We start from the raw sequence: 27,101 nt of genomic DNA on the forward strand, positions 1-27,101 counted from the left end.
CACGATGGCCTTGATGTGTTCCCACAAGTAAAAATCTAGAGGTTTTAAGACTGGCGACTGTTGCGGCCATTCGTCTATGTAACCTGTCATTTGCCTCACCCTGTACAATACAACATTATGGTAAACTTTATAAAAAAATATATTCCAGTCAAAACCATTACAAGACCCACTACAGTTTCCTTGCATACACCTCATATATAAAATAAACTCTGGAATGATTCAACATGCAGGTTTAACAATAAAATATTAGTAACAGTACTAATGTCTACCTCATTATGACTTTGTCTTTACAAATAAAGAATGTTTTTCCACTACATAATCAACTATCTTTGATTCAATTTCTATCCCTTCACCGATTTCCTCAGGTGTAAGAGCCATTTCATGAACTTCGGTTGGTGTGACAAAGACCACTTGGTGCTTCCGTGTGTGCAACTGGTTAGCAACCACCAACTACGAGGAGAAGATAAAAGTGCATTTCAATCAATTTGGACTGTGCATGTTACATAAAAAAAGTCTTAAACCATGTGTTATTAGTACGAATTAGGAATACAATCCCAACATACACTAGATAGATGTGTTATATGAATTTGCTATCACAACTTATAAACAGGGTGCGGCAGCGTTCACGTAAGTTAATGGCATAATTTGAGTAGGAAATGAAGATGATCCTAGCAATAGTGTTGTTATACTGTGCATGAATTCCCATTTGCAGCTGACTGACCTTCGGTTGTTGTTTGTTGTTACTTTGTGAAGTGTGGGGGATTTCTTTCCACAGAGTGATTTCCTCTTATGGTGACATCCTGTGGCCAGCTCAGTCCCTGGATTGTCCTCTTCGGACTACTTCTTACGAGGTTTTCTTAAGCAAGAAGTGTTGCAAACACGTCCTGCCATGATATCCAAACTGAAGGATCACATCAGAGATGTCGTTACCAGTACCCCGCCAAACATGTTAGAGTGAGTAATGGACAGCGTCCGACGCCACTTGGAACAAGTAGATGTTTTTTTCTATTTCAACCTTGTGTATTACCGCATCTCACTCCACACACAAATATATTAATTTGTGTGATTTCAATCCTATCCAAATATTCTAATTCAAATCAATTAAACATTATACGGATTTATATATATCCTTAAAATATTTAACCCCCCCCCCTGAAATGTCAAGACTGTTTAGTCACTATTTCCTGCTTTTCTAGTTTAACCTTAGTAGGTGGGAGCTTCTCCACACAGAAGGTTATAGAGCATGTGCTTTTTATATGAGCAAAGAAGACAGTTGTTGTCAGTTTTGTTAGAATATAAAAATTCTATGATCTAGCACTATCTACAATTGTGCAAAGTCATGCTGAAAATTAATCAACAGCTTACATAATATAAATTTAAAAAAACTTTGAAAATATATTATGCAATTCTAAAAAGTAGGATCACTACATACAGAAAGAAGATTCCTAAAATATCAGTTCTAGTATCGAGGCTATGTAGGCTCGGCTCTCGAATTTTCCATGCAACACGAAAGATCACACTTTGAGTAAATATTACTTTTTATGACTTACTTATGATAAGTTATGTGAAGATCGTGGCTTACTTTTGTTGGATTTATTGGAAAAGTAGATTTTTTTCTGCCAGAAACTTTTGAAATTTTGGCCTCCCGGAAAGTTTCATAACTAATGCTTCTAACTAAATTAGAGAAAAGTAATTTTGAGCTACTTAATACTATCTTGGCTATGTAGGATTAGAAACTTGCTTTTCATAGGTAAATTTCCCCTGCCAATTTTAGTTTTTATTTATTTATTATAAAAGTAATATTTTCCCAACGATTGGTCATTTGAAGAACTTAAATTATAGTATCTAGCTAACATGCTACCCTATTCATGATTTCATTGTTCCCTGGACATTATTTATTTTCTAGTAAAGGTAAGGTTTCCTGTGCATATAGCTACTGAAATGAAGTAGCTATACCCTGTCCCAGATAACTGTGGAGCAAGGCAGCGCATAGCGTCATAAAAGCGAGGAAAATCTATTGGCCAGAGCGAAGCAGTAGAAACTGGTGGAAGGCTGGTAACTCAGTTGCTTTCCCCCACTCCACGCAATTCCGTTCCTCTCACGTGTTCATTGGTGGAGCCATCTCGCGTCACTACTTGCGCAGACTTGTTTTCATTTGCCTGCTCCACAGTTAGCTGGGACGGAGTATACAAGTTTCCGAGAGAATTATGGCATCATAAAAAACACTTTCGCAGATAAGTGAGTAGTACTTCATTCCAGTATATGAGGTATGCTACTCCATCTTTCTTTCCCCAGAGCATGAATGGTAAAAGCAATTAGGGAGACACATTAGCAAACATATTCGTGCACTATATTCCAGAGCCAACCCCCGTCCCATACACAAAAAAAGAAAAACCGTAAATCAATATACTAGATACAAATGAACTATGCACACATTACTGTCATACTTTTCCTGATCATGCATCAGCACTGAGGGTATCTGAGGGTATTTTGCACCCGTCCCACTGTACGGGGTCCAGCCCCTTATCATAAAAATAAAAGCGTGTCTGAAAACTAAAATTTCCTTACCTTGGTTAAAAGCTGAGGCTAAAAAAGGCGCTCAGCACAAATAAGGACAAACCACAAGACGACACAGAATTATACTGGCCATGGGGCCAGTCACCAGAGCCTCGTTAGTCTGCAGTCCAGGGCGTACTATGTGGAAGTGAGGTTGACTATTGGGTTCACTACGTGGAAGGAGCACCCCTTACACCCCAATAATAACAATAAACGGACAAAAGTCGTTTCAAGTATTTGCTGCTTGAGGCAGAACTTGTCATGCAACTGGTATGTTCACTGAATTCCCTTGCCATACGGGAAGTCGAAGCCTTGCCGTTTGTGAATTGATTGATTGATTGAATTGTTGTTTTAAGTCCACTTTATGCACAGTAAGGCTAATCGGGACTGGACCTACAGTTTAAAGTGGGATCCGAACCACTGTGCCGTGTGCCTCCACCGGGTATCGAACCCGGGATCCCTCCTTGCCGTTTGTGAGCTGTGGTACATTTTGTTAAGATTCTAGTGTTTCTTGCTGCACGGAGATAATTTCAACGACTAGTAACTTCATCTGAAGTAAGTGTAACTAGGTTTTTAGTTCACTATTGCAAACATTACCTCTTACGCTGCAAGTTTTTGAATTTGAATTTGAATTTAAAATTTTGGGTGCGTCAGCACTAAGGCTATTTTGCACGCGTCACATTATACGGGGTCCAGGCCCTTATCGTTACACATAACAACTATAATGTTGTATAACTAAAATCATAAAATATTCTGACTTTCGTTAAAAGCTGAGGCTGTAAAGGAGCACTCAGCACAAATAAGGACAAAACACAGGACAACACAAACAAAATTATACTGGCCATGGGGCCAGTCACCAGAGCCTCGTTAGTCTGCAGTCCAGGGTGTAATATGTGGAAGTGAAGTTGACTATTGGGTGCACTACGTGGAAGGAGCACCCCTTACACCCCTCTTACGCTGTAAGTTGAATGTTCCAAATTTCCCTATTTTTACTAATGCTCGTCTTGTTGTTGATTTTTGATGGTGTGTACTTCGGGTGATATCGGACAATCTTTATGATCAGTGAAATGTGGATTTTTATGATTGTGTTTTGTTTTAGATAAATATGGAAAAAGGTTCGAGGAAAATATGAGGAGAGCAGCATGAAAGAAGCTACGCAGAAAGTAATGACTAAGGAAATGATAATTAGGGAAGCAAGTGACAGATATTCAGTTCCGAAATGTACACTAGGAGATAGATTTTAAATAGATTTAAAAGCAGAGCAAGAAATCTTAATAAAACCATGCACAGGCAATAGTGGGTGGAACCTCCCAGAAAACCTTCTCTATTGCTTCTCTCACAAATAAATTGTTTACCAAGTCAATAAAAAAAATTCTTTACATACTGTATCTGTCCGATACCACCCTCTAAATATCAAAATTACAAAAAAACAAAAAAAACAATGACTTTGGAAACTGCAAAATAAATTAACTGTTTTTATTTTTAGAACAATGCATTTTAAGGAATGGATTGAAATAAGAATGAAATGTCATGCAATGTGTACTTCAATTAACTTTAGCTGTCTACAAAAATGAAATATTAAAAAAAAGGCTAAGGTGTCCGATAATCCCCGACCTTTCCCTATCATAAAACAATAACTATCAAAGGAATAAAACAATGTTACTCCAAATTATTACTATTATTGTTGTTGTATGATAGGGGAAACCCTTCTACTCAATGCACCACATGGCTAATTGATTGATTGATTGATTGATTTGCTTTATTTTACTTCGCTTCTTGTGCCACTTTTCGCTAATTTGCGAAGATGAGGATGAGTGATGATATGATGAAATTGATGAATGAACACTCACAAACATCCATGCCCAGGCCAGGATTCGAACCCGGGACCCCTGGCATCGTAGCACAATGTGCTAACCACTCTGCCATGAGGGCCAACTCACATGGCTAATTATCCAGACACATGTTTCTCATTATTTTATAAATTTCATACAGTTGATGTACTGTATAGATATTCTATTTTGTTATTAACTTTTACACCCCTCATTCAAGAAAGCTTTAAAACTTACGGAATAATATCAATCATACTCTGTTTACTCTGTGTGAACTCGGGCACAAAAAAAAAAAAATGATATTTGGAATTTTGGAACCATTTATTTCTTTGGATTAAATGATTGAATATGAAAAATTAACTTGGTTCCTCTAAATGTTTCACTCTAAAGCTTTTATTTAATTTGGTTATTTTGTTCAAATAACTATAAAAATAACAAGCTTTCTCCTCTCTTTTATCTTGAAATGAATGTTCCCAATTTCTTGAGGTGAAGGGGGAGAGGTCAATGGACTGGTTAACTCCCTTTCCGGACATCCATGACACACACATAATAGTGAATTATAATGAAATTATAAAGCAGATTTCTTATTAAAATATTGAACTAACTCTACTTTTACCAACTCAACCTTGACATTTCTCCAATATTTTGATGCATTTGGTTTGTGTTTCCTGCAAGCCACAAACGTTTCTTCAGAAAGAAGAATATGAAATGCACTAAATAAATCAAAGTTAGTTTCAAGTGTATTGAAGTGCCCAGATAGGCTAAGAGGGACTGGACATACAATTTAAAGTTACATCTGAACCACTGTGCCTCCATCAGCAAACTTAGAAAAGGTGACAGCATTAGCCACTACACTATCACAGAGGCCACTCCTAAAAGCACCAGTAATGCATCATGAGAGACTGGGTAAATGCTACCATTTACTTTGGTAAAATACATATATGAATATTAACATTTACTTTCCCATGCTATATCTGCTGTGTCCCTTGGTGGACTGTAATTAGACTTATATCATATTAATCAACGGTTCTTTGGCTGTACAAAGGTGTTCCCCAAATTTCGCTACGTGGGCGAAGAAGAAAGTTATGCCCGAGCAAAACAAATCTTGAAAATATTTAATTTATTTTCTTGTAGTTTACGGTTATTACAAGCATAAGAAAACAGTTTTTCTTTGTGACGTTTCAGGAGAACACACGCTCCTTTCATCAGACATTTATTTTCATTTTGACTAAAGATATAGTTATAACAATGGTTAGTAATTTTTTAAACAAAAAGAATCCGTTATATAATGGATGTTGTCAATGTTACATTGTTGTAATATAGCAAGTTAACTGTGAAAAAAGCAGTCTGTTTTATTTTTATTTGAGATTTTTTAAAATTATGAATCCCAAATATCATCAGGTAATTCAAATTCATCATTGTTTTCACAAAGTCTCTTGATGTTTTCTTATGCTTGTAATAACCGTAAACTACAAGAAAATAATTCTATAATGCAAGCAATGCGTACATACAAGAAAAACTAATATTTAATTTGCTTAATCATATTTTTTCCCCCTCTTTCTTTCTGTTAGAATCTCGAGTGCCCGTTGCAGAGAGAAAAGGGGGTTGTCAAATTAAGTACTGTAAATAAAAAAAGTAAAGTGCTCCCCTGTGCTTGACACCATGCCATGAAGGTATATAGGGGATGGAAAGTTAGGGCCCAACACTTTCTTGATCACTGCTGAAGGTGGGGGTGATGTGGTCAGCACCACACTACTGGCCACCATTACCCTCCAGTGTTTCCTCCAGGTACCCACTTTATACGATGCTGGGTGGGTGCCGGAGCCGCTTGAACAGGTGGAAAAAATTCTGGTTCTCCCCCGCAGGGGATCGAACCCAGATCTCTTTCATGGTAGTCAGATGCTCTAACGCCCATACAAAAGTACTGTAAATGATGTTCATAATTCTATTGTAAATTTAATAATGATAATATGGTAGTTGTAATAATTTGTACATGTTGCTAGTTATGTATCACCCATATTCTTTAGTAATCTGTATTTTATTGTAAGATATTTCTCACATAAAGACAAGAGTTTGTAATTGTATCACAGCACAGAGATCGGTGGCAAGTGGCCTTTTGTATTTGAAACTTGGATGCAGAACACGTGCATCTGTACATTAAACATTTGAGCTTCTGGCCTTTGTTTTCATCACCTTTTAAGATCATAGCTTATTCTGGAGTAAATCGGAATAATTATGTAGCACTTCTGGTCAGAAGGCTTCAGATCTCTCAGTTATATGCTTCTGGTGAGGAAATATAATTGAGAGGAAGGTGATTGTTCTGAGGTACTTCAGAATTTGGGACTTGGATGATAGACTGTTGGGTGAACAATGTTCGTAACCCTGGTCAGGGTATGCCTCTTTCTTATCCTGTAGTCACGAGAGAATCTTTAGTTCTCTGGTCAGAGGCTGAAGAGGGAAAGTAGAGTTGGATATCTAACTGGATATCGTTGTAGTCTAGTGGTGGCAACAGGCTGTCTGTTCTTTATAGATTTGTAATGACGGCGAGTTGGCCATTACCTCATTGAGTTATATAATTATTTACCGAATATTATTATATAATGGCTTATTATTATATTATCTCATGATTATTATAATTTTACATACTTTACAGTTAATAATTCATATATAAGTTCCTTCAGCCAATTTTCCAATATGGCCACCTTTATAATCGTTAACTTTATATACTGATATATCTTGAAGTACAAATAGTGGAAAGTTTAAGCAATTTTTATATACTCAACACCAATAGTTTGATTTGCTTTTAAACGTTCTAAGCCATTGTTGATTTGTTGAAATTTTTGTGGAATAGAAGATCACACATTGCTGTTTGCATTGTTGCCATCACATATCAAAATTCATATGCCAGATGAATGTACATTTTCAATATATTACTGTTCAAACATATACGTTATTGAAAATTCATAGTGGCTGGTACCACTGAATCAGTGGAGAGGTGTAACAGTTTTCCCAGAGAACCGTTAGCAGTTTTTCTGTGAGATTTTGAGAAGTAAGAGTTGCTTCGCATGGCGGGAAATTACGCTTACAAATCTCGCATTGTAAACGGTCGAAATTGTTTTATTTTTATTTTGTATTACGCGATATACGTGCCAGAGTGACTAATAAATTCTAATTAGAACATATCGAGTTGTTTTTTCCTTCATTTTGAAAGTTTAATACTTTTGGAATACCAGGATCGGGAGAACAACCACGAGGACCTCATAGGACTTCACAAATGGATAAAAGGGGAGGGAATGCAGTATTTCTGCCCAAACCCTGGGATGTTACAAGCATGCTCTGCTGAGCTAGTAAAGTAAGTTATACCAGTCAAGTGCAGTGCTACGAGGTTCGTAGCAGATTCTTGGTCAAGAACTATAAGAGGATTGACACCAATTCACGATGAATATTACATCGATTAAGAGGTCACTGGATAACCTGATCCTCTGATGACGAGTCTTAGGCCCCGAAGGGTTTTGAGCAAATAGCCGAGGCTTATTAGAATAATCATCAAGGTAACGATCCAATAAAATGGAAGAGAGAAACTTGAAATAAACGATTGCATGAAAATTGCTTCCAATATATGCAACAATATGAACATTAAGCTCAAATATGCATTTACATGCACATATAAAAATTTGCCAGTGCTCTCAATCAAGTGAAATAAATGAAACCATTGGAAGTATATAAACCTTCCCCCAAGAAAATACACATATATGCACCCTCTAAATATAACCTAAATTGAGCTTACATAAAACTGTAAACGGTATATTAGACAATAGTTATTTCCTCAGTCCACTACTATCCAATACCAGAAAAAAGTAATTTACGTGGGCGAAACTTACTGATTCCGAAACTCAGAAATATAGAAGCAACCCTTTAAGTAGAATGTGTGATTTGTATAATACGCTTTCAATGAATAACCAGGCCTTAGATTTATCATTGCCACTCAAACTATATAAAAAAATGATTGAATCAGAATTATGACAAAAATACACTGTAATCATTCCGGTATCACTATTTTCCCCATTATTTTCCATTGTATTCTACAATTATATATCTATAGGTATTTTTATTGCACAAGTCTTTGTTCTTGTATGGTGAAAGACAGGAGAAAGGGCCAGATTGATTAATTTCATTATTGATTATGTTATTGATTGCTTGTATTATCGGTTGATGTATGTTTATATATTTGCTAATTGTATTGTTTTCTTTGTTTTTTCTGCCGTCTGTAATTGGAGGTTTACCTCTGTTGAGGGCAGTAAATAAATAAATAAATAAATAAATAAATAACTGGGGCAATAAGTTTAAGGGGCAACGCAATGTTTTCAGCCTGAATCCTAGAAGTATTGCCCATCCGGGAGTCAAACCCATACCTTCAGAGTTGAGATCATGAATAGAACGTGTTAATAAATAAATGTGCTTTCCTGCAACTATCCCCAATGCATGAAACAATACTACCAGCAATGTTTCACAGCACTTTATGTACACCAGTATCATTCATGGAGCATTATTAAGGTCTGTCACCAACGGTGCAAAAATGAACATTTGCAATCTAAAGGAAAGAAAGTAAACAAGAGAGAGAGGTGTCCTACCGTGTGTTTGTAGTTCTTCAGGGCACTTCTTGCTTTATGCACCAGCAATTTCTCATCCGTCTCCAGTTTGAAAGAAACAACAAATGCTTCAGGGACCCACAGATTAACCAGCGGCTTTAGAACTTTTGGTACAAGCTTCAAGGTAATTGTGGGGGGACCTTCTGATGACTGCATCTTATGGACCGGCTGAAACAGTACATATAAATAATAAAAATAATGGTACACAACATGTAAAATATACACTAGATGCAGTAACGTATCTAGAAATATATTTCTGGGAAGGGGGGGAGGGTCTGAACCAAGGTATTACATTTGTTATTACTACATAAATAGTTAAAAAGACAGAATAAGAATAGATATATAACAGCACATATTCATTATCTAGCTTACGTATAGTTAAGTACACCAGAACTTCTGTAAAAACAACTGTCCTGGCAAGGAAATTAATGTCAAAAAAAAAAGATTTGAACATTTATTGAATAAGAAAAAAGGAAGTTAGACACATTTGTTGAATAAAGTTCCTCTTTAATATTTTACGCATATTATTGTAAGTAGTGGTGTGCATAAATCTTTTTTGGTACTGTCAAAGCGGTATGATCCCAATCTAATCTAAACCAACAAAAATGTTTAAAATCAACAAGAAAACGACAAGAAAATATTTGGATGAAGAACTAAAGAAACGAAAAAAACTGGTGACTGCAATAAACTACATAATGTTCATCAATATTTTCAATTATTAGATTAAATAAATCAAGATGACCTTGATGCCATAGGGGAGAAAAGAAGAGTTTACCCATCACAAGATCCTTGTTAGTAACCCCCCCCCCAAAAAAAAAAAAATCTGTACATGTTGGTTTAGTGGTTCTTGAGAGAACTGGTTTGATAAGACAGCAGTCTGAAAAATCCATATCCAACATATTCAACATGGCAGTGATAATCTTTGGGCCTTTACTCAAAAATAGTTTCTACATATGTACAGTGGAATCCATGAGTAATACCGTGCAAATAGTCCATGACTATTTTCATTAATTTTCTCTTATATCCTATGTGCTTTTAGAGATTGATTTTTATGTATGCTGGTGCAGAAGTTGTCAACAACGTGTTTTGAGTTTTCTTTTAATTCTTGAAGCTCTTATTGGGTCAAATAAAGTGCTCGAACATGGTGATGACAATTTGCACGGTAATACTCATGGATCCCACTGTACAGGGGTAGAAAACTACAGGGTGCCCGGTTGGCATGGTGACTGAAAATTTTCACCTGGTGTCTGAATTTTCATATCCAATGCTAAAAAAAAAAAAAATATCAATAAAATCAGAATAAAAACGTGCTATTATAAATTTTGTGTACCTTTGATAGCCTAATTTTAAAATATGCAGCGATATGGTAGAGTTGACGATATATTAGAATGTATTGCATATTCATACTGTTACCAGTTGAGCCTTTTGTAGGAGGCCACTCTGGCACAAGAATTAATTATTTTTAATCCAATCTTGTATTAATTAATAAATTAAATATTTTAAGATATGTGTAGCTTTATCTTAGTTGGATTAATGGATTTCTTATACCATATTTGCATCCCTCCCCCAAAAAAGCTGACTCCTGAATTAGTTTTAGTTTTTTCTATCCCTGCATATATGCACACGTATGAAAAGATTTTCAGAATGCACAAGTCCACTAAAGCAGATGATTTATCAGGCAGACCAAGATTTCTAACAATGCTAACGTAAAACACTTAATCCCCAATTGAACTTACCATTTCTTCCCTTGGAACGTAGAAATCAGACACGGCAGCTGCGAGATACAGCATGGCATTGCAGCTGAACTGGGCAAGGCTCCTCGTGGCAGCTCGCAACAGCCAGAGGTAATCGGACAGCGACGTGAACGGAATTTGCAGCAAGCGGTTAGATTCCCTCGCACTGTAGAAATTCCTCAGAACTGGCAGCATTTTGTGGACGTAATCTTCTTTCACTGGCAACAAGAGAACACAATTTTAAAGCAATTAGCTTTGTTTGGATTCCATAACTATCCACGTCTCCATATATGATTTATTTCAATGAAATTGCACCGTGTGCATTAAGGAAAATCTGTAGACACACATAAAAATATCCAATTTTAGTGTAAGGACTACCTGTTTTCAGAAACTTATTGATGATGTTTTTCATAGCAGTTCCAGATCATATGGTCAAATCAAATAAGTAAGTTTTTCCCCAATAAATCACACAAGCATAGAGAACTCCAAGATAGTATAAATGTGTGATAAAAATGCAACATTTGTGTAAGGAACTTCCATGTTTTTTTTCCCAAATTGGGCTTAATAACATATTACATTTTTATTGACATATTTCAAACATGTAACATCTATGTTACACCATGAAAATATTTCTTTTAATCTTGGCTCCACTGGACATAAAGTATTTCATGGATATTCTATGCTGTAAACAGACATACAGGGTGTACATAAAGTGTGGTAAAACTTTCAAAATTTTATTATAAAGAAACTATTAACATTACAAAGTGATACAGTACATTAGTTGAACGAGTCAAGTTGTAGGTTTTTTGTAGTGCAGGCGTTCCCTGTAGTTTCATTTCTCGCCACTAGATGGTGACAAATTCAAGATGGCGCTTTCTGGAGCTGAAAATGCTTTCTGTGCGACATTTTGATAAAACCAAGAGTGCTACAGATGTCGAACGGAAAGTTAGGAGCAAATAAGGGAAGGAAGCATGAAGCAGGAAGGTAATCTAATATTGCTTCATCACTGAAATTTAGGGCCAGTTTTTCAATGTCCTGTTAATCTTTCTGTTAACTAACTGCCAGTTGGAGATAACAGCCAGTCTTAACCAGCACCGGGTTTTTCAATGTGAAAGTAACTGCCAGTTAACTAAACCATGGTTCGTTCTCCGAAACAGTGTGTTGGCAATTCTGAAGCACGGAAATTACAGGAACTCGATCTGCACGCCATCTGTTAGTATAGTTTCAAACCGCATCGACTGGTACACAGCCTGGCGTTTAAATATAGAACTACAAGCACGCCACGCTCGAAAGCACGTTATTGCATTGTGAAACGGTAGGAACAATGGCTGCGCATCCATTTTGTATGCTTACGAAATAAATTAACGAAAGACAGCACTACAAATTTGGTTTTCTTCTAATAAAGGCAAATTCCACGTGGGGGAAATGATGTTATGAGGCGCAAGCGCAGATACTTTCTTGTAGAAGAAGAATGAAGAACTCGAAAGTCGAGACATTAATAATAACAGTTTGTTGATATAAACACTATTATTATTATTAATATGTAAATATTGTACATTTGACTGCATGCTTTGTACCTCTCTATGCATGTTGTTGAGCGAAAAAACATGATGTTAATATTAATAGTAAGCATGCATTCTAAACTTTTAAAAATATGAAGGTACGAGTAAAAATTATTATAAAATTTACTCTAATATTAATCCGAGAAGATCATTCAACAATAAAGCGTGAATTAAATGCAACACATGTAATAAATAATTGACAAGAAAAAAAATACCCGTGACCAGGACTCGAACTCGTATTACAAAACACAACACGGTCCGAAAGGTGGTACCGCTAACCACTACACCAAATTACCGATTGGAGATTGTCCCGCCTAGTAGACCGGATATCATGACCACAAAATCTCTAACACAACCTTAGCAAACGAATTCTAGCAACTACGCTGCTTAATTTCCATATTTGCATGGACGTTGGTAAGCTCTGCCAAACAAAACGAGTCTTTTTCTGTACCAATTTAAAAGTTTTATGAATCAATCTTGTTTAATCTGACAGTGAAGTTGCGAGTGTGGAACTTCGATAGCTGCACGAGGCGTCCATGTTGCATCGTAACTTCCAGTTAGGCTGGTAACTGCAAGAAGAAGCACCAGTAAAGATAATCGCCACCAGAGTTCCAGTTACGAGCTAACTGTACATTGAAAAACAGAAATTTTCACTAACTTCCAGTTACGTGCTAACATGAACCTTAACTGAACATTGAAAAAACGGCCCTTAAAAAATCCACGAATTCATCTTCTGTCTGCTGCAACTAACAGCAAAACTGGTACCGCCCTTCTTTGTCTTGGGGAATAACTTATGCACTAACTGCAGTCGGTACAGTTTCATTTTATTTTATTATTTTATGCAAAACACTCCACAGTCATTGGTGGCATATCCAGCTCACGTGAAGATCTGCGTGTAGATTTTCTAGGGTTCCTTGCAAACGTTTCCTCAGTCGTTCAATGTTACCTTCACCCATCCACTTCTTTCCTTCACACACAAGCACCCGGTTGTAACAAATTTCTGATGCCAATCGTAGATTGCCTTCCTACTTGGTGCTTCTTTCCCATATTAACTCCTAAATTTCTGTTGGACATCTGTAGCACTCTTTGTTTTATCAAAATGTAGCACACAAAAAGCCTTTTCAGCTCCATAAAGTGTCATCTTGAATTTGCCACCATCTAGCGGTGAGAAATGGAACTACAGGGAACACTTGCAATAATAATAATAAAAAAAAAACGATGACTTCACTCGTTCAAGTAATGTACTGTGTCACTTTGTAATGTTAATAGTTTCTTTACAATACATTTTTCAAAGTGTTACCAGACTTTATGCACACCCTGTATGTAAACTAAGTTCTGTCCACACCGTTTCAACAGCAGAGCTAGACAAAGGAATGCTTTGAAGAAGTGTGGAAATACCAGGGGTGCCAAAAAAATGTATACACACTTTGAATGATTATGATGTCAGTGTTTATTAAAGCACAATTCATTTTTAAAATTTAAAGTAATCTACAGACATGAATAAATTTTCCTTGTCAATGTATGTTTTGAAATTGATGACCGTTCTGGTCCAGGCACTGCTAGAATTGCGAAGAAATGGAATCGCCAACATCAACTAGAATTTCGTTCAGAATTTTTACCTATTCTTGTTTATTTGTTGACTTCAATTCATCAACTATTGCAGGTTTTTTACTGTAAACTTTATCTTTTATGTACCCCTGTACAAAAAGCCTAGTGAGGTAAAGTCTGGTGCAGGCAGAGGGTATTCCTTTGAAGCTCTTCATCCAATCCATCTGATTGGCATATCTTGCCAAGTACCACTCACGAAATTCCACTCTCAGGTCCGTATGATTTGCACTGAGGGCGTGGACTCTTCTTGCATTGTAACTTTCCATTACCAGTGACTCAAAATTCAATGGATGCTTGATTTTGAAATTCCTATCTCACGACTTATACAGATCATCAACAATTCTTGCTTGTGGCTTGTCAATGTCCACGGTGTTTCTGAACAGTTCCATATGCTTCAATTCAACTGATGGTAAGTCGTGTAGTTGGATCTCCTAAACTGTATTTGCACTTCTACTTCATTTAAAAACTTTCAGTAATACTTTAGGATAAATCTGTTCAAAACTTAGTCTGCCTACCACAACAACTTAATTCAAAATTTTAAAATGGGGCTATTTCATGCCATTTCATTAACATATTAAAAACAAAACGTTCTTGTGCTGGTATACCAAATTTTCGTATCAACTGTGATCCTTCGTCAGGGAGGGATACAAGTTCAAGGCATGGATAAAAAGGTTTAAACATGGTTAAAATGACTTACAATGGGTTAAAATGTAAAAAAAAAACATGATCACGTCTGTGGAATGAACATGTTTTTCCAGCAGCTACTAAATTTTAACCTCTGTTCTACATCTTGTATTTACCTCCCATCCCAAGGTTGATGCACAAATTTGAAATACCAGGAAAACAATGAAAGTTAAGAGGTTTCTTGCTGTGTAAAGAATTAGCAGATAAAGCGTGCCATTCGAAACAATATACACACTGAATTCAAAATCAGATTAATAAGAACTGAATCTTGGTGGCTGAACATGATGGAAATAATATAATTCCATTCCATAGATGCAGTTCTTATTAATTTATCTGCATGATCATGATGCTTACACAAACAATCTGCAAAGACTATACAGTGACATACATCTAGTATGCTGAAATAATTCAATTTTGGTGAATAATGAAATGTTGCAAAAGTTCTTTCAATTTGTGAACAATTTCACTGAACACTGAATAAATATGGAACTCCATAGACAATGTCACAAAGCTACAGTTAAGGACACCAATACTGGATACAGTGGAACCTCGATTTTGCAGAGGAGCAAACTAAAAAACCTAAGACGTAAGAAAATGTAAAATTGAGGAAAATTTTATATTTTGCTATGGTGGGAGCATCAAGATTGAATGTATAATGTGGAAAAATGTAAAATCTGGGAACGAAAAACATGTTTCACTGTAAATATTTTTCCAGTTAATGAATATTTCCTTTTATCTTTATTAATTTTTAAAAAATATTTATTTATTTACCCGTCATCCAAATAACCACATATTCATCACTCAGATAATTTAGACAACAAAATTATCTGGACATACATCAACCAGATTATCCTAATATTTCGATTTATCAGTATGTTCATGTCTGGTTAATCTAGACAGAATAATCCACTTGTTTTCAGAACAGATACTGCATAACATTGAGTACCTTATCTGCCACATTAATATCTTAGCCTCACCATACTTTCAAAGTGTCCCTTTACCATTTCATCCTTGACATCAAACAAACTTTTTTCACTTAACTTTTAAAAATTGGGAATACAAATTTTTTAAAATAATTCTATTGATTCTCTTACCTGAAATACCAGGATTGCCAGAATCTTCTTTAACCTCCAACATATCCAAAAACTTCTGGCCCATGAAGTGTCGCGCAAAAGGTTCCAAGGATTTAACCCTGCCGAAACAAACAATATTCTAGATGCAAATAAGCAAACAATTTCAAACTTTCACAGCTTTACTTAAAAATAGCACGTATTTAAAAACTGCATGAATAGTTCTTAATTGTATGCATTACTTGCTACTTGTAACAATGAAAAATATTAGAGATTGACAGATATGAAATTTTTGTCATTAAGTATCGATATATAATTTACTCATGATAACCAATATTCTACAAAATTGCAATAGCTTATTAGGAAATGAATGGTTTAATTTATGTCACCAGGTGACTGTAGTGAATTTTGCCTTTGAAAATATTAGGCATTTAAGCACATTCATTACATATTTATATTCATGCAAATGACAACAAGTTGAGAATATTTTGCACTAAATTACAGATATTTCAGATTAGTAACATTATCAATAAAACCTCTACTTTCATATCAGAACTTCATTTTTTCTAGTGAAATACTTAAGTACCGAGATGTTGCCAACAAGTGAAATATAGAGATTGCTACATTTATATTTTTGTTATATTAAAATGGAGCAACCCTCTAACTGGAACAACATGAATACATATGATCGAAAAATTGCATGTTAATGGCAAAGCGACATACACATGATCATGGGTAGAGAAACACAGGGTGTTTGGTCATGTTTTTGTTGTTTTATGTACCACGTGTATCATTAAATCATGCTATTATAAATTTTCCCACTGTTGCTAGCTGGATTTTGAGATCTTCAGTGATATGGTAGAGTGGGCCATATATAGAATGTATAAAAAAGTAAAAGTAAAGTGCTCCCCTGTGCTTTTGTACCACACCATGAAGGTGCATAGGGGGTGTGGGGGTTATGGGCCCACACTTTCTTGATATCTGGTGACCTGGAGGTGATGTGATCAGCACTATGCCCCTGGCCGCCTTTACCCCCCAGAGTTTCCTCCAGGTACCCACTATATAAGATGCTGGGTAGGTGCCGGAGCTGCTTGAACAGGTGGAAAAAGTCCCGGTCCTCCCCTGCCAGGGCTCAAACCCGGGTCTCTCGCATATAGAATGTATTGCATAGTCATTCATATTGTTAGTGGTAGAGCCATGTATATAGTTCTTTAAGAAGGCCACTTGGATGCAAGAATTAATAACTTTTAATCCAATCTTGTATTAATAAATTATGTTTAAACGTTACATTTCAAAATGTGTAGCTTCATGTTAGTTGGATTTATGGCTTTCTTAGCCCATATTTGAAAACAAAAATGCTGGCTCCTAAATTATTTTTACTTTTGTCTACCCCTGTATATGATGACCTTGATCTACTTTACATGAAATCACTACATGCGTATCTATTGATGAGGGAAAATGGGTGACCCTCAAAAATCATGAAATACATCACTCTCTCTGTACAGTATGAACCACCCCAGACAAACAGAAATGCAAAGGAACCCAAACTAAAGGACGACCACATGCCCCTGGACGAGAAAGAGAAACCCACTCTGCCAACCACAGAGATTACATGAATATGTGGAGACACCACGATGTAAAGCTGCTGCCCTGCAGGTACTCCGAGGTTACCCTTGGCTGTAATGCTGAGGCAAGCACCATTCCCACGCTGGAGAACTCCACATCAGCAAGAACCTTGGCTGGGGTGTGGATGGAGTTTCAACCCTCAGATATCATCACCTTCTGTAAACAACGCCAGTTAGGAAGAGACTTCCAAGTACAGGGTGTCTTGTAACTCTCATTCTCTTTTCAAATTGTAAACATTATTGTCTTTTTAATAAAGACAAACACGCTTATTGCACCTACCACAGGATGCAACCATCACCAGATGGATACTGCCTTAGTGGGAGGAATGATGAGGGAAAATGGGCGAACCTCAAACATCATGAAATACATCACTCTCTATGTACAGTACGCTGACCCATTCAAACAAACAACATCATGCATGCTGCTGGCTAAACAAGGAAATTCCTTCGACACTACCGGGTTCGTTTTCCTGATAGAGGAGTGCAACCTGGTAGTAACGAAGGAGACAAAACTGCAAGGCTGACACATAAGTGTCCTTTGTAATTATGAATAAAAGACCCAGGCCTTGGGGAAACAGACAGTCTCACTCCAGCCTCATTAACAGACACGTGGGGTGTCCTTCAGATTTACAATTAACAACGAGCCAAGGGGACGAACCAGTCAGCCAACGGCAGTTTGAGCCAGGTGAGTACGAGAGAGTGCACATCCAATTTACCTCATACTTTCCTCCACCGGCAGGACCAGCAACGCTGTTCTATTTGAACATCACTGTACCTTTCTTAGTTACATTCCTTGGTGACCCCTGATTCCAGGTGGCATCTACAGGTCATGCAACACTATATTTAACTTTAAATTAATACATAAATCACCTGAACAAGAAAATAACTGCATAGCCTTTCTTTAAGAAAAATTCTGTAGATGTTGATCCTCTTGTTCCGAGGCTGAAATTATCCACAAATCGAACAGTATTATGTTCCAAGGGCACTGTTGTACCACCAGACTGTAAAAATCAAAACAAAACCAAACTTCTATTGCGGAAATCATTGCATTACAGAATATATTGAAAGATACACTCTAAAAATATTTGCAGGGTGTCAACAATTTTATGAAAACAAATTCCCTGACTTTTCCAGATCAAGAACCAAATTTTCCAGCCTAAAGCAATTAGTGCAATTTATATTTAAACATATGTGTAAGGTTTATACATATCTATATAAATATTAAGTACTATATTTTAGCTAATACCACACTAAGAATCCCACTTAACCAAGTTTTTATAATATTCACTTCACATGTAAAAATGGTAAGTGCTAATAGAAATTGGCAGTTGAAAAGCGGTATCTGAGTGAGCTTTTAAGTAATACTTGGAACTTCATTGACTAATCATTAACAAAGCAGCTTTTATGAAAAATCACAATAATTATAGCACAAATAATACATAATTCATAATATACATACATAATACATACTTATTTTATAATAAATAAAATCTAGTATAGTATCTCCATTAACATTAATCGTAATATCTAAGAAAAACAGCTCACAAATTGCAAAAGTGGGGAATTCCATCCAATAATCGCTTCGTGTTGTAGATATCAACATGGAAGTAGTTCAAAACATGGCCTTTTCCTAAAGTATTCAATACACAATCTTAGTGTAACTGTAATTAACGGTTATAATCGTCCTGCACCGTGGAAGTGCGATCTAAGGTACAAGCTTTGGGCTACGGGACACGTGCAGGTTCGAGTCTCCTGGGGGAAGTATAATAACTTTTCCTGAGATTTCGGCCTGTGTATGGGACCAGTGGCCACCCACCATCGTGAGGAAATTGGGGAGCTATGAATGAGTAACGTGAACGGGTCATAGAAAACCTACAATGACAGGGGGTTCCTCATGCTGACCACACATCACCCTGTAATGGGTTGGATGATCTCCCCACCTCGGGTGGGAATGAGGCCCGCTGTTGGTAGGTTCTCATGAGATGTTACGCTGTTGGTTATTACCCATAATACTCAGTATATTGAATTCAAGTATAGTGTGTCCACAACAAATCATAAGGAAATTGGGGGCTATAAATGAGTATCGTAACCCAGTCATAAAAAAACAAATTTCAAGCTTGTCTTTTATCTTTATTCAAAAACTGTACAACAAAAATTTTGATTTTTCCAGGAACCCAGTGAATTTCCCTGACATTTCCAGGATTTCGAGACTGGTAGACTGACCTTTCATTTGACCTTCCTGCTTCCTACACCCTAATAATCAGAGTACACCCTAGTAACTTGATACTTTCTCTTTTCTCCCATGAAAGCACTGTCACTACCACCGTCTGGTACATATTCTATGTAGCAAGCAATCAGGGGAGGTGAGGGGGCTGTATATAATGTTCTTAAGAGAAACTCCATACAAGGATTCTTCCTTCATTGACTGTGAGATGATGCAACCAGAATTAAGTTGGCAAAAATATTGTATTGTGCACTAATATTTGTTTCATCTTCTGTATCTACAAAGTGTAGTTTAAAACTGTGTGAGATTATGGCAATTGTTCCCGCTGTATTTCAATAGTTTACACCTTAAATTTTGACCTTGTCTTCCTGCCTTCCATACTCGTTAATAAATCATGCTGAGTCAACAAGGCTGTCAACTTGCCTAACATATCCCCATGTCTTTGGCAAGAATCACAACTTCAGGGCACGCAAGAACCCTGTAAATCCTAAACCAGTAAGGCGAGAATCACATGGCATCCAATCCACTGTGAGGTGGTTCAACCTTTTCAGTAGCTAATCCTTACTGACCCCCCCTGGGAGAAGTGTGCCGGAATTTCTCAGGCCTTTCGGACTACATGGAAACACGGTGATGTTGAATCGAGCATGGCTTCGGCCTCAGATGCACTCAGGCTTCCTCTTGTACAAACCAGCAGTTGATTTAAGAATTAAACATTATTCAACAAAAAAAACTCAAAAACAAGTTCATTTTATGCTCAAATAGGCTAATTGGGACTGGACCTACAGTTTAAAGTGGAATCAAAGTGCATTAAGGTTCCACCAAGCACCAAACCCAGAACATCTTGGTTACAAGACTACCACATTACCACTCTTCCATCTGAAAGGCCCTCTTCGGAAATCCTACACAAAATATGGCCCAAGTTCCGATTATGGTTTGATCTCTAATCATGTGTGTTTAAACACACTTCAGTCTTATTGATTACTTACTGTGCATTTTCTGGAGAACAATTTTTCCCTCCCGCAAACTCCTGTATGTTTCATTCTGCAAGCAGCAATTCGTTTACTGTTGTCTTGCATAGAGACTGCTGCTGCCATCTGCTTCACGCACAAGGGATGCAATGGGATAGTTCATCGCTAAATGCATCTGTTGTTAAGTTAGGTGGGTTAGGTTTAGGGCTTAGCATTAAAATAACATCGCTAAATGAAACACCTGATCACGGAGGGTGACCAACTTTCCAATATTCCATGGGTCTCCCATATTAGAGCTAATTTTTAGACATTCTATTTCTCCCGTACAGCCAATACTACAAAATTTCTATTCATTCTGAGTTAGGCAAGTCATACAAAACTTCAAGTCGACTTCAAGATCTTGCACGTTTAATTTTTGTTGGAAAAAGTGATGTCATATTTTGCAGTAGTTGATTGATTCATATACGACACACGGTTTTGGAAGCGATATCGGGCAGAGCTACAGAGAGCGTGTTCTTGGCGACCAGCCAATGGCAGGAGTGCAACATTGTACAGTTAGGAAATTGCAGCATGCAAGTTAAATGCAGTGTTCTGTATTTTGCACGCAAGAAGTTTTCTTAAAACTCGCCACTTTAAGGTGCATCGTAAGATAGGGCACAACATTTTGAACGTGACTGTCAAAGTCCCATGTATTTCCGTCACGTACAGCCGGAGTTATCATTTCTCGAAAAAACACGGGAATGACCCTTTCGTTTTCCTTCCATGTTGAGTATGCTTTTTCGTTGCCACTGTGTTGACCCCGCTGAGTTGATGTGTCTTGGTAAAGTTATGGGTGTTAAATTCAGCTGAATATACACAATGACCCTTCATTGTCGTGGGCGTTCACGAACATTACGAGTCTGAGTCAGTTTGAGTTCAGTGTTTTCGTAACAAGGGCGGTGTAAGATAATTTTACTCCTACGCCACGAAGAACAGTTGTGAGAGGATTCAATACAGCCCTTATTGATTGATTTACTGCTTTGATTTATTTTAGGTACTTCGCTTTTTCCCCTGTTGTAATTTTGTTATCGATGAATATCAATCTTGATTTTTTTTAGAGGTACTTGTCACAGTACACTTTACACTCTAAATATATATATTTTTTTTAGTTCCGCCATCAGATATATAGGGGTTGAATTTTTTAAAAAACATGAAAATCAAGCACTTTTCAAAGAGCTTGAACTAAAAGAAAAAACCGTTAGCAGAGCTGGAATATTTTCTGCTAAAAACTTTGGATGCATGTTTTATGTAAAAAGAAATATACAGCTCTGATATTATACTACTTCCTTACTAAAAAAAATCCTAAACTTTGATTTTTGTTCAAAATCTAACATCAATCTCAGCTTTAAATTTCAGCAATTTTCATTAGAGATGTTGCAAAAGGGTACAGAACATAAAATAATGCTAGAAATGCTCTGAAACAAATGTTGTTTACCACAGCTTTGTATCATTTTTCTTAGCTGAACTATCATAATTATCGCAACCAGTGGCGGTGCCAGGATTAATCATCTGGGGGTTCTGAGGGAGTGCGGAATAAAAGTTAGAGGGTGCGATGTTGAAAATAAAGAAAGCATGAAATATGCATGTTTTAGCAGAGGCACAACTATGATTTTTTGTCTGGTGGGGAAGGTGAGGGGGGCAAGTACCAGGATAAACATGTCAATAATAATAATAGTAGTAGTAGCACTAGTAGTAACAGTGACGATATTATCCCCATAAGGCACGCAATAAGGGGAGAAGTCGGTACTAAAGCATTTATTGGACAAACGATTTGAAATATTTTTTCAACACCTCAATTTCACATTAGCTAATAATTGAAAACAAGCACACAAACTGTATTTTTGAGACAGAAAATGCATGACGAATATAATTCCTTTTGTACATATGCTATATATAACTTTCATGTACAACATATGTTTTACACATATGCAACATGGAGCAACATAAAAAATAAGAAAATACATTTGAAACATGTTAACACTAAATTGTGTACTTATACAAAGTTTCTTTAATGCATATAACATATTATTTAAATGCATTAGATAATCAATTCATCCATCTCATAACAAACCAACAGCAAAAATTATATAAATCTCTCAAACGTGCACTTGTCTTTTCATCCAAACAACTGTTCATGCATTTAAGATCAAACTGCTTAGCAGTAACAGTCTGAAGTACATATTTGGTCTCACCTCTCTCTGGTAATTTACAATGTATTACAGAAAAGAACCAGTGGAGGCTCATGGCACAGTGGTTCGGATCTCACTTTAAACTGTAGGTCCAGTTCCGATTAGCCTTCCTGTGCATAAAGTGGACCTAAAACAACAAATCAATCAATCAATTACAGAAAAGAATGATATTGGTCGCTTTGTTCGCAAGAAAATTTTTGAATCCAAATTATTGGAAACTAAAAAATAATAGTTTAATAGGAGCCACATTCTCTCTTTTACGAGAGACCACGAAATATAACGTTTTAATTTAGATTGTTCGCCGCCCCCTAGCTATGGCTCTGAACTTTTATGAAAATATATATATATATATATATATACGAAATGTATTATTAATTGCATAAAATTTGAAATCGAGGATGGCATTGCCTCTCTGTGACCCCGTCCTCCTCCTCCTGGAGGTGCCCTTAGCCGTCTGGAAGAAAAAAAAAAGAAATACATAAACATTTTGTCCTGCTACTCGTAGATTCTGATAGCCTTGCTTTTTTTACTACAATGTTTGGCCCCTGCCCCCATAGAATTGATTTCCGACCAAGGTTGGGAGGGGGGCATAATGTCCCGTATGCCCCAGATGCTGCGGTGTCAGGACAAAACGCGAACTGAACGACAACTTCATCTTCATTAAAATCCCATTCTGCCGCACTATCCCCATCAACGAACTGTAACATTTCTTCGCGAACTTTGGGCTACTTGACAGTCTGAAATGGTACTTTATTAAACATATTACGTGGAACAAACTACTTGTGACGACACAACTCGCCTTAAATAATTTCCCAAGCATGAAATGGTACTTTATTAAACATATTACGTGGAACAAACTACTTGTGACGACACAACTCGCCTTAAATAATTTCCCAAGCATGACCTGATGATGTCTTGAAAGCACCTGGAATTATTCCAGTGCAACTTGGAGAAAAGAGGAACAACAAGTAGGCAGACAATAATATCATTTAAAAGCAATGCCAAAAAAAAGAACTCACTGAGCTGTAGGCAAATATCGAAAAACACAAACAGGCCACTTAAAACAAAAGAAGAAACAATTCTTAATAACAACACTGACGAAAGAAAAGACAACGGTCTCTGATCTTTATAGAAACTGCCGACAGTACAGGAAAATATATGCGGCTTCGCTTTCAATGCTTGACTGTTGTATACAATAACAGTGGGCTCACTACAATACCTAACATTTTGATGCTCAATGTGACTACGACATACGAGGTGTGGCTAGAAAAAAAAAACGGATTGATGTTGCTGTCGACAAACGGCAAGCGCAAGGATAAGCGCTGCATGGGTGTATAACGTAATATCTTGCCTACCGGCTGTGTGATTGCCCAGGGTGCGCGGCACTCAGTTCTTCTGTAGTTTGTGGACGAAGTGAACCGTACATCTGTGCTCCGTCGGAAAAGAAATTAAGTGTGAAAGTGGAACAGCATATCAATCTGAAGTTTTTTATCAAACTCGGAAAATCCGCTACAGAAACTTATGGTTTGTTGAAGGAAGTGTACTGAGATGTGTGTTTATCACACACTCAAGTATTTGAGTGGTTTCAAAGGTTTAGAGAGGGACGAGAAGTGATTGTGAACAACAAGCATCCTGGACGGTCTTGCACGTCAAAAACGGAATCAAACATTGCAAATGTCGGTGAATTGATTCGAATTGTTTACCCGAAGGTCAAACTGTCAACCAACAATATTTCATTACAATGCTGACGACCCTTCGTGGGCGAGTAAGAAGATGACGACCTGATTTGTGGAAAAGCAAGTCATGTATTCTTCATCAGGACAATGTTTCTGCCCGCATGGCATTGTCCGTCAAGTCTTTATTGGCCAAGTATGGGATCCCAGTGTTAGAACATCCACCTATTCGCCGGATCTCGCTCTGTACAACTTTATTCCCAAAGGTCAAATCAGCACTGAAAGGAACAAGATTTAAGACCGTAGAATGTGTGAAAACAAAAGCTACGAAGGTCATGAACATGGTTTCGGAAAATGATTTCCAGCACTGTCTCCAGCAATAGTAGATTTGTATGGAGTGGTGTATCGATAGTGTAGGGGGGTACTTTGAAGGGGATAATGTTCACATTGTACAAAATAACCAATAAAAGATTTTGTAGCAACAGTCCGGTTTTTTCTAGCCACACCTCGTATGACACTTTAAGAGTGTTTTCAACATTGGTTTTGAATAGGGGGTGCTGAAGAAAATTAGGGGGTGCACAAACACCCCTTCATGCCCCCTGGTGCTGCCCCTGATCGCAACTGTCTGCAAAGGCCAGAAATACCCGAAGTCATGAAACAAAATAAAAATGGCTGCCATTTTTAAACAGTCAAGTTTTAGAAAAATAATGTGCATGTGGGTTGGAACAACAAAAATATTGAAAAGTTTAAAAGTGGTCAAGCATTCTCCCACTTACTCAACATTTCTAATATTATGTGCAGTGCTCGAAAAATCTTCTTCAGAGCTACGTGCCAGCTCTGAAAAATCAGGCGCATACTATAAGAAGTTGAGCATCATCGTATTCAAAAAATCGCTAAATCATGTGAGAAAGCTGGAAATGGGGTGGGGGGGGGGGGTCGGGGACAAAGAGTAAGGAATAGTTAGTGATTCTATGAAATGTTCACAACAATGATAAAAAAAAAAACATTTGCTTTCACTGTAATGCAATTTGAACTTAGAATCTTCAAAATTTTGTAAGTGCAAACTTTAAAAAAAACTGTAATATTACAGCAAAAGATCACAGTCGCCAGGCTGAAATTTTTAGTCGCCATCGAGCCCTGATTATGTGTACTCATATTAGTGGTAATTTGGGAGTGTTTTAGGGCCAATTTTGAAAAATAGCTATATGGCAGTGGAAAATTGGTTCATACACCCTATACTGAAACATGTGAAATTTTTACTATGAACAATATTACCTTTCTGATTTTTTTTAATATTATGTTTGACATGTATTGATTATGCTGTGTAACAATTTTCATTGGGTAACAGTACGGTATAGTGAAAACACATTTCTTCAAATTTACAGGAGAAACTACTTAAGGAAATGAGTTTCTGTAGTCTTTTGGAAGCTCATGGAAGTGTTTTCTCCCTTTGTTCAACTTATTTGGCCGGTAAATCATGTATTTTTCGACATTTATGTATCTCCGATGCACAATAGCTCTTGCCACCATTACCGTCGACTACGTGAATCAAATGTTCCGTGCGATCGATTATGTAACCCCCTGTTAGTGTAGCAACCAGGCGGTAGTTTTACAAGATAACGTGTGAGCAGTTGTTTTTTTCAAATTTAATTTTCTATGTTTGCCTAGCCTAACCTTCCGTGAATGGTTTGTGGATCAATTTTTTCTTAAAAACCTTCTGTGAATAGTTTGTGCAGCATTTTTCAGTTAATAAGTGTTAGTGTAGCAACCACGCAGTAGTTTTTCAAGATGACATGACAGCATTTTTTTTCAATTTAATTTTCTGTTTGCCTAACCTAACCTTCCGTGAATGGTTTGTGGATCAATTTTCGCTTATATCTGTGAATATCTTGTGCGGAATTTTTCGGTTAATAAGTGTTAGTGTAGCAACCACGCGGTAGTTTTACAAGATGATGTGTGAGTGTGTTTTTTTTATCAACCTTCCGTGAATGGTTTGTGGATCAATTTTAAAACCTTCTGTGAATAGTTTGTGCGGCATTTTTCAGTTAATAAGTGTTAGTGTAGCAACAACGAAGTAGTTTTTCAAGATGACATGACAGCATTTTTTTTTTAATTTAATTTTGTTTGCCTAACCTAACCTTCCATGAATGATTTGTGGATCAATATTCGCTTAAAAACCTACTGTGAATAGTTTATGCAGCATTTGTCGGTTAATAAGTTTGGAAACCCTGCATATCAGCTGGGCTAGGATGGAAGCTAGAAGTTTGATTTTTAGTCGTCTATTCGCGTAACGCATTATAGAAGGCTTACTTCAAATCGTCTACCTTGTCAGATATTACACATTAGTCAGTGGTTCAGCTGATATCCAATTAAGACGAAATACATACAATTAAATGAGGAGACAATTAAAATTAACTATTCCTAGTTCATAATTAGCACTGGCAAAAGACTCCGGTTCACTTCAGCTCCGTAGTGCAAGGACAATTGAAAACTTTCTCGCACATCATTTCGAAAAAAAAAACCAATTAATTAATAATTACCGTGACTAAAACTATTTTATGTTTCACGTTCGCATGGTATGTACAAAATTCATCTAAACATTTTCTACTTGTGTCGAAATCTGCAGGCGGTGGATGACTTTCATAAAACTTTTCCCACTCAGCCGCCATTGTGCTTCAAATCAAATGATGGG

The 27,101-nt window shown here is 36.8% G+C and overlaps 1 protein-coding gene across 2 annotated transcripts; it reads right to left on the minus strand.

Moving 5' to 3' along the window:
* Ppcs (phosphopantothenoylcysteine synthetase) lies at window positions 1-27,101 on the minus strand. Of its 2 annotated transcripts, none has more exons than XM_083136478.1 (6): window positions 27,022-27,101; window positions 18,187-18,317; window positions 15,716-15,813; window positions 10,771-10,985; window positions 9,017-9,202; window positions 1-450 (listed from the first exon to the last, which is right to left on the minus strand). In XM_083136478.1, the coding sequence occupies exons 1-6, from the start codon at window positions 27,076-27,078 to the stop codon at window positions 274-276; spliced, it is 864 nt and encodes a 287-aa protein (XP_082992604.1). In that variant the 5' UTR covers window positions 27,079-27,101; the 3' UTR covers window positions 1-273. The 2 variants fall into 2 exon arrangements, with proteins under 2 accessions (XP_082992604.1, XP_082992602.1); XM_083136476.1 differs by having other exon boundaries at window positions 26,950-27,089.

Source organism: Lepisma saccharinum, chromosome 15 (assembly GCF_977018435.1).
Source record: "Lepisma saccharinum chromosome 15, izLepSacc3.1, whole genome shotgun sequence".
Taxonomy (NCBI): domain Eukaryota; kingdom Metazoa; phylum Arthropoda; class Insecta; order Zygentoma; family Lepismatidae; genus Lepisma; species Lepisma saccharinum.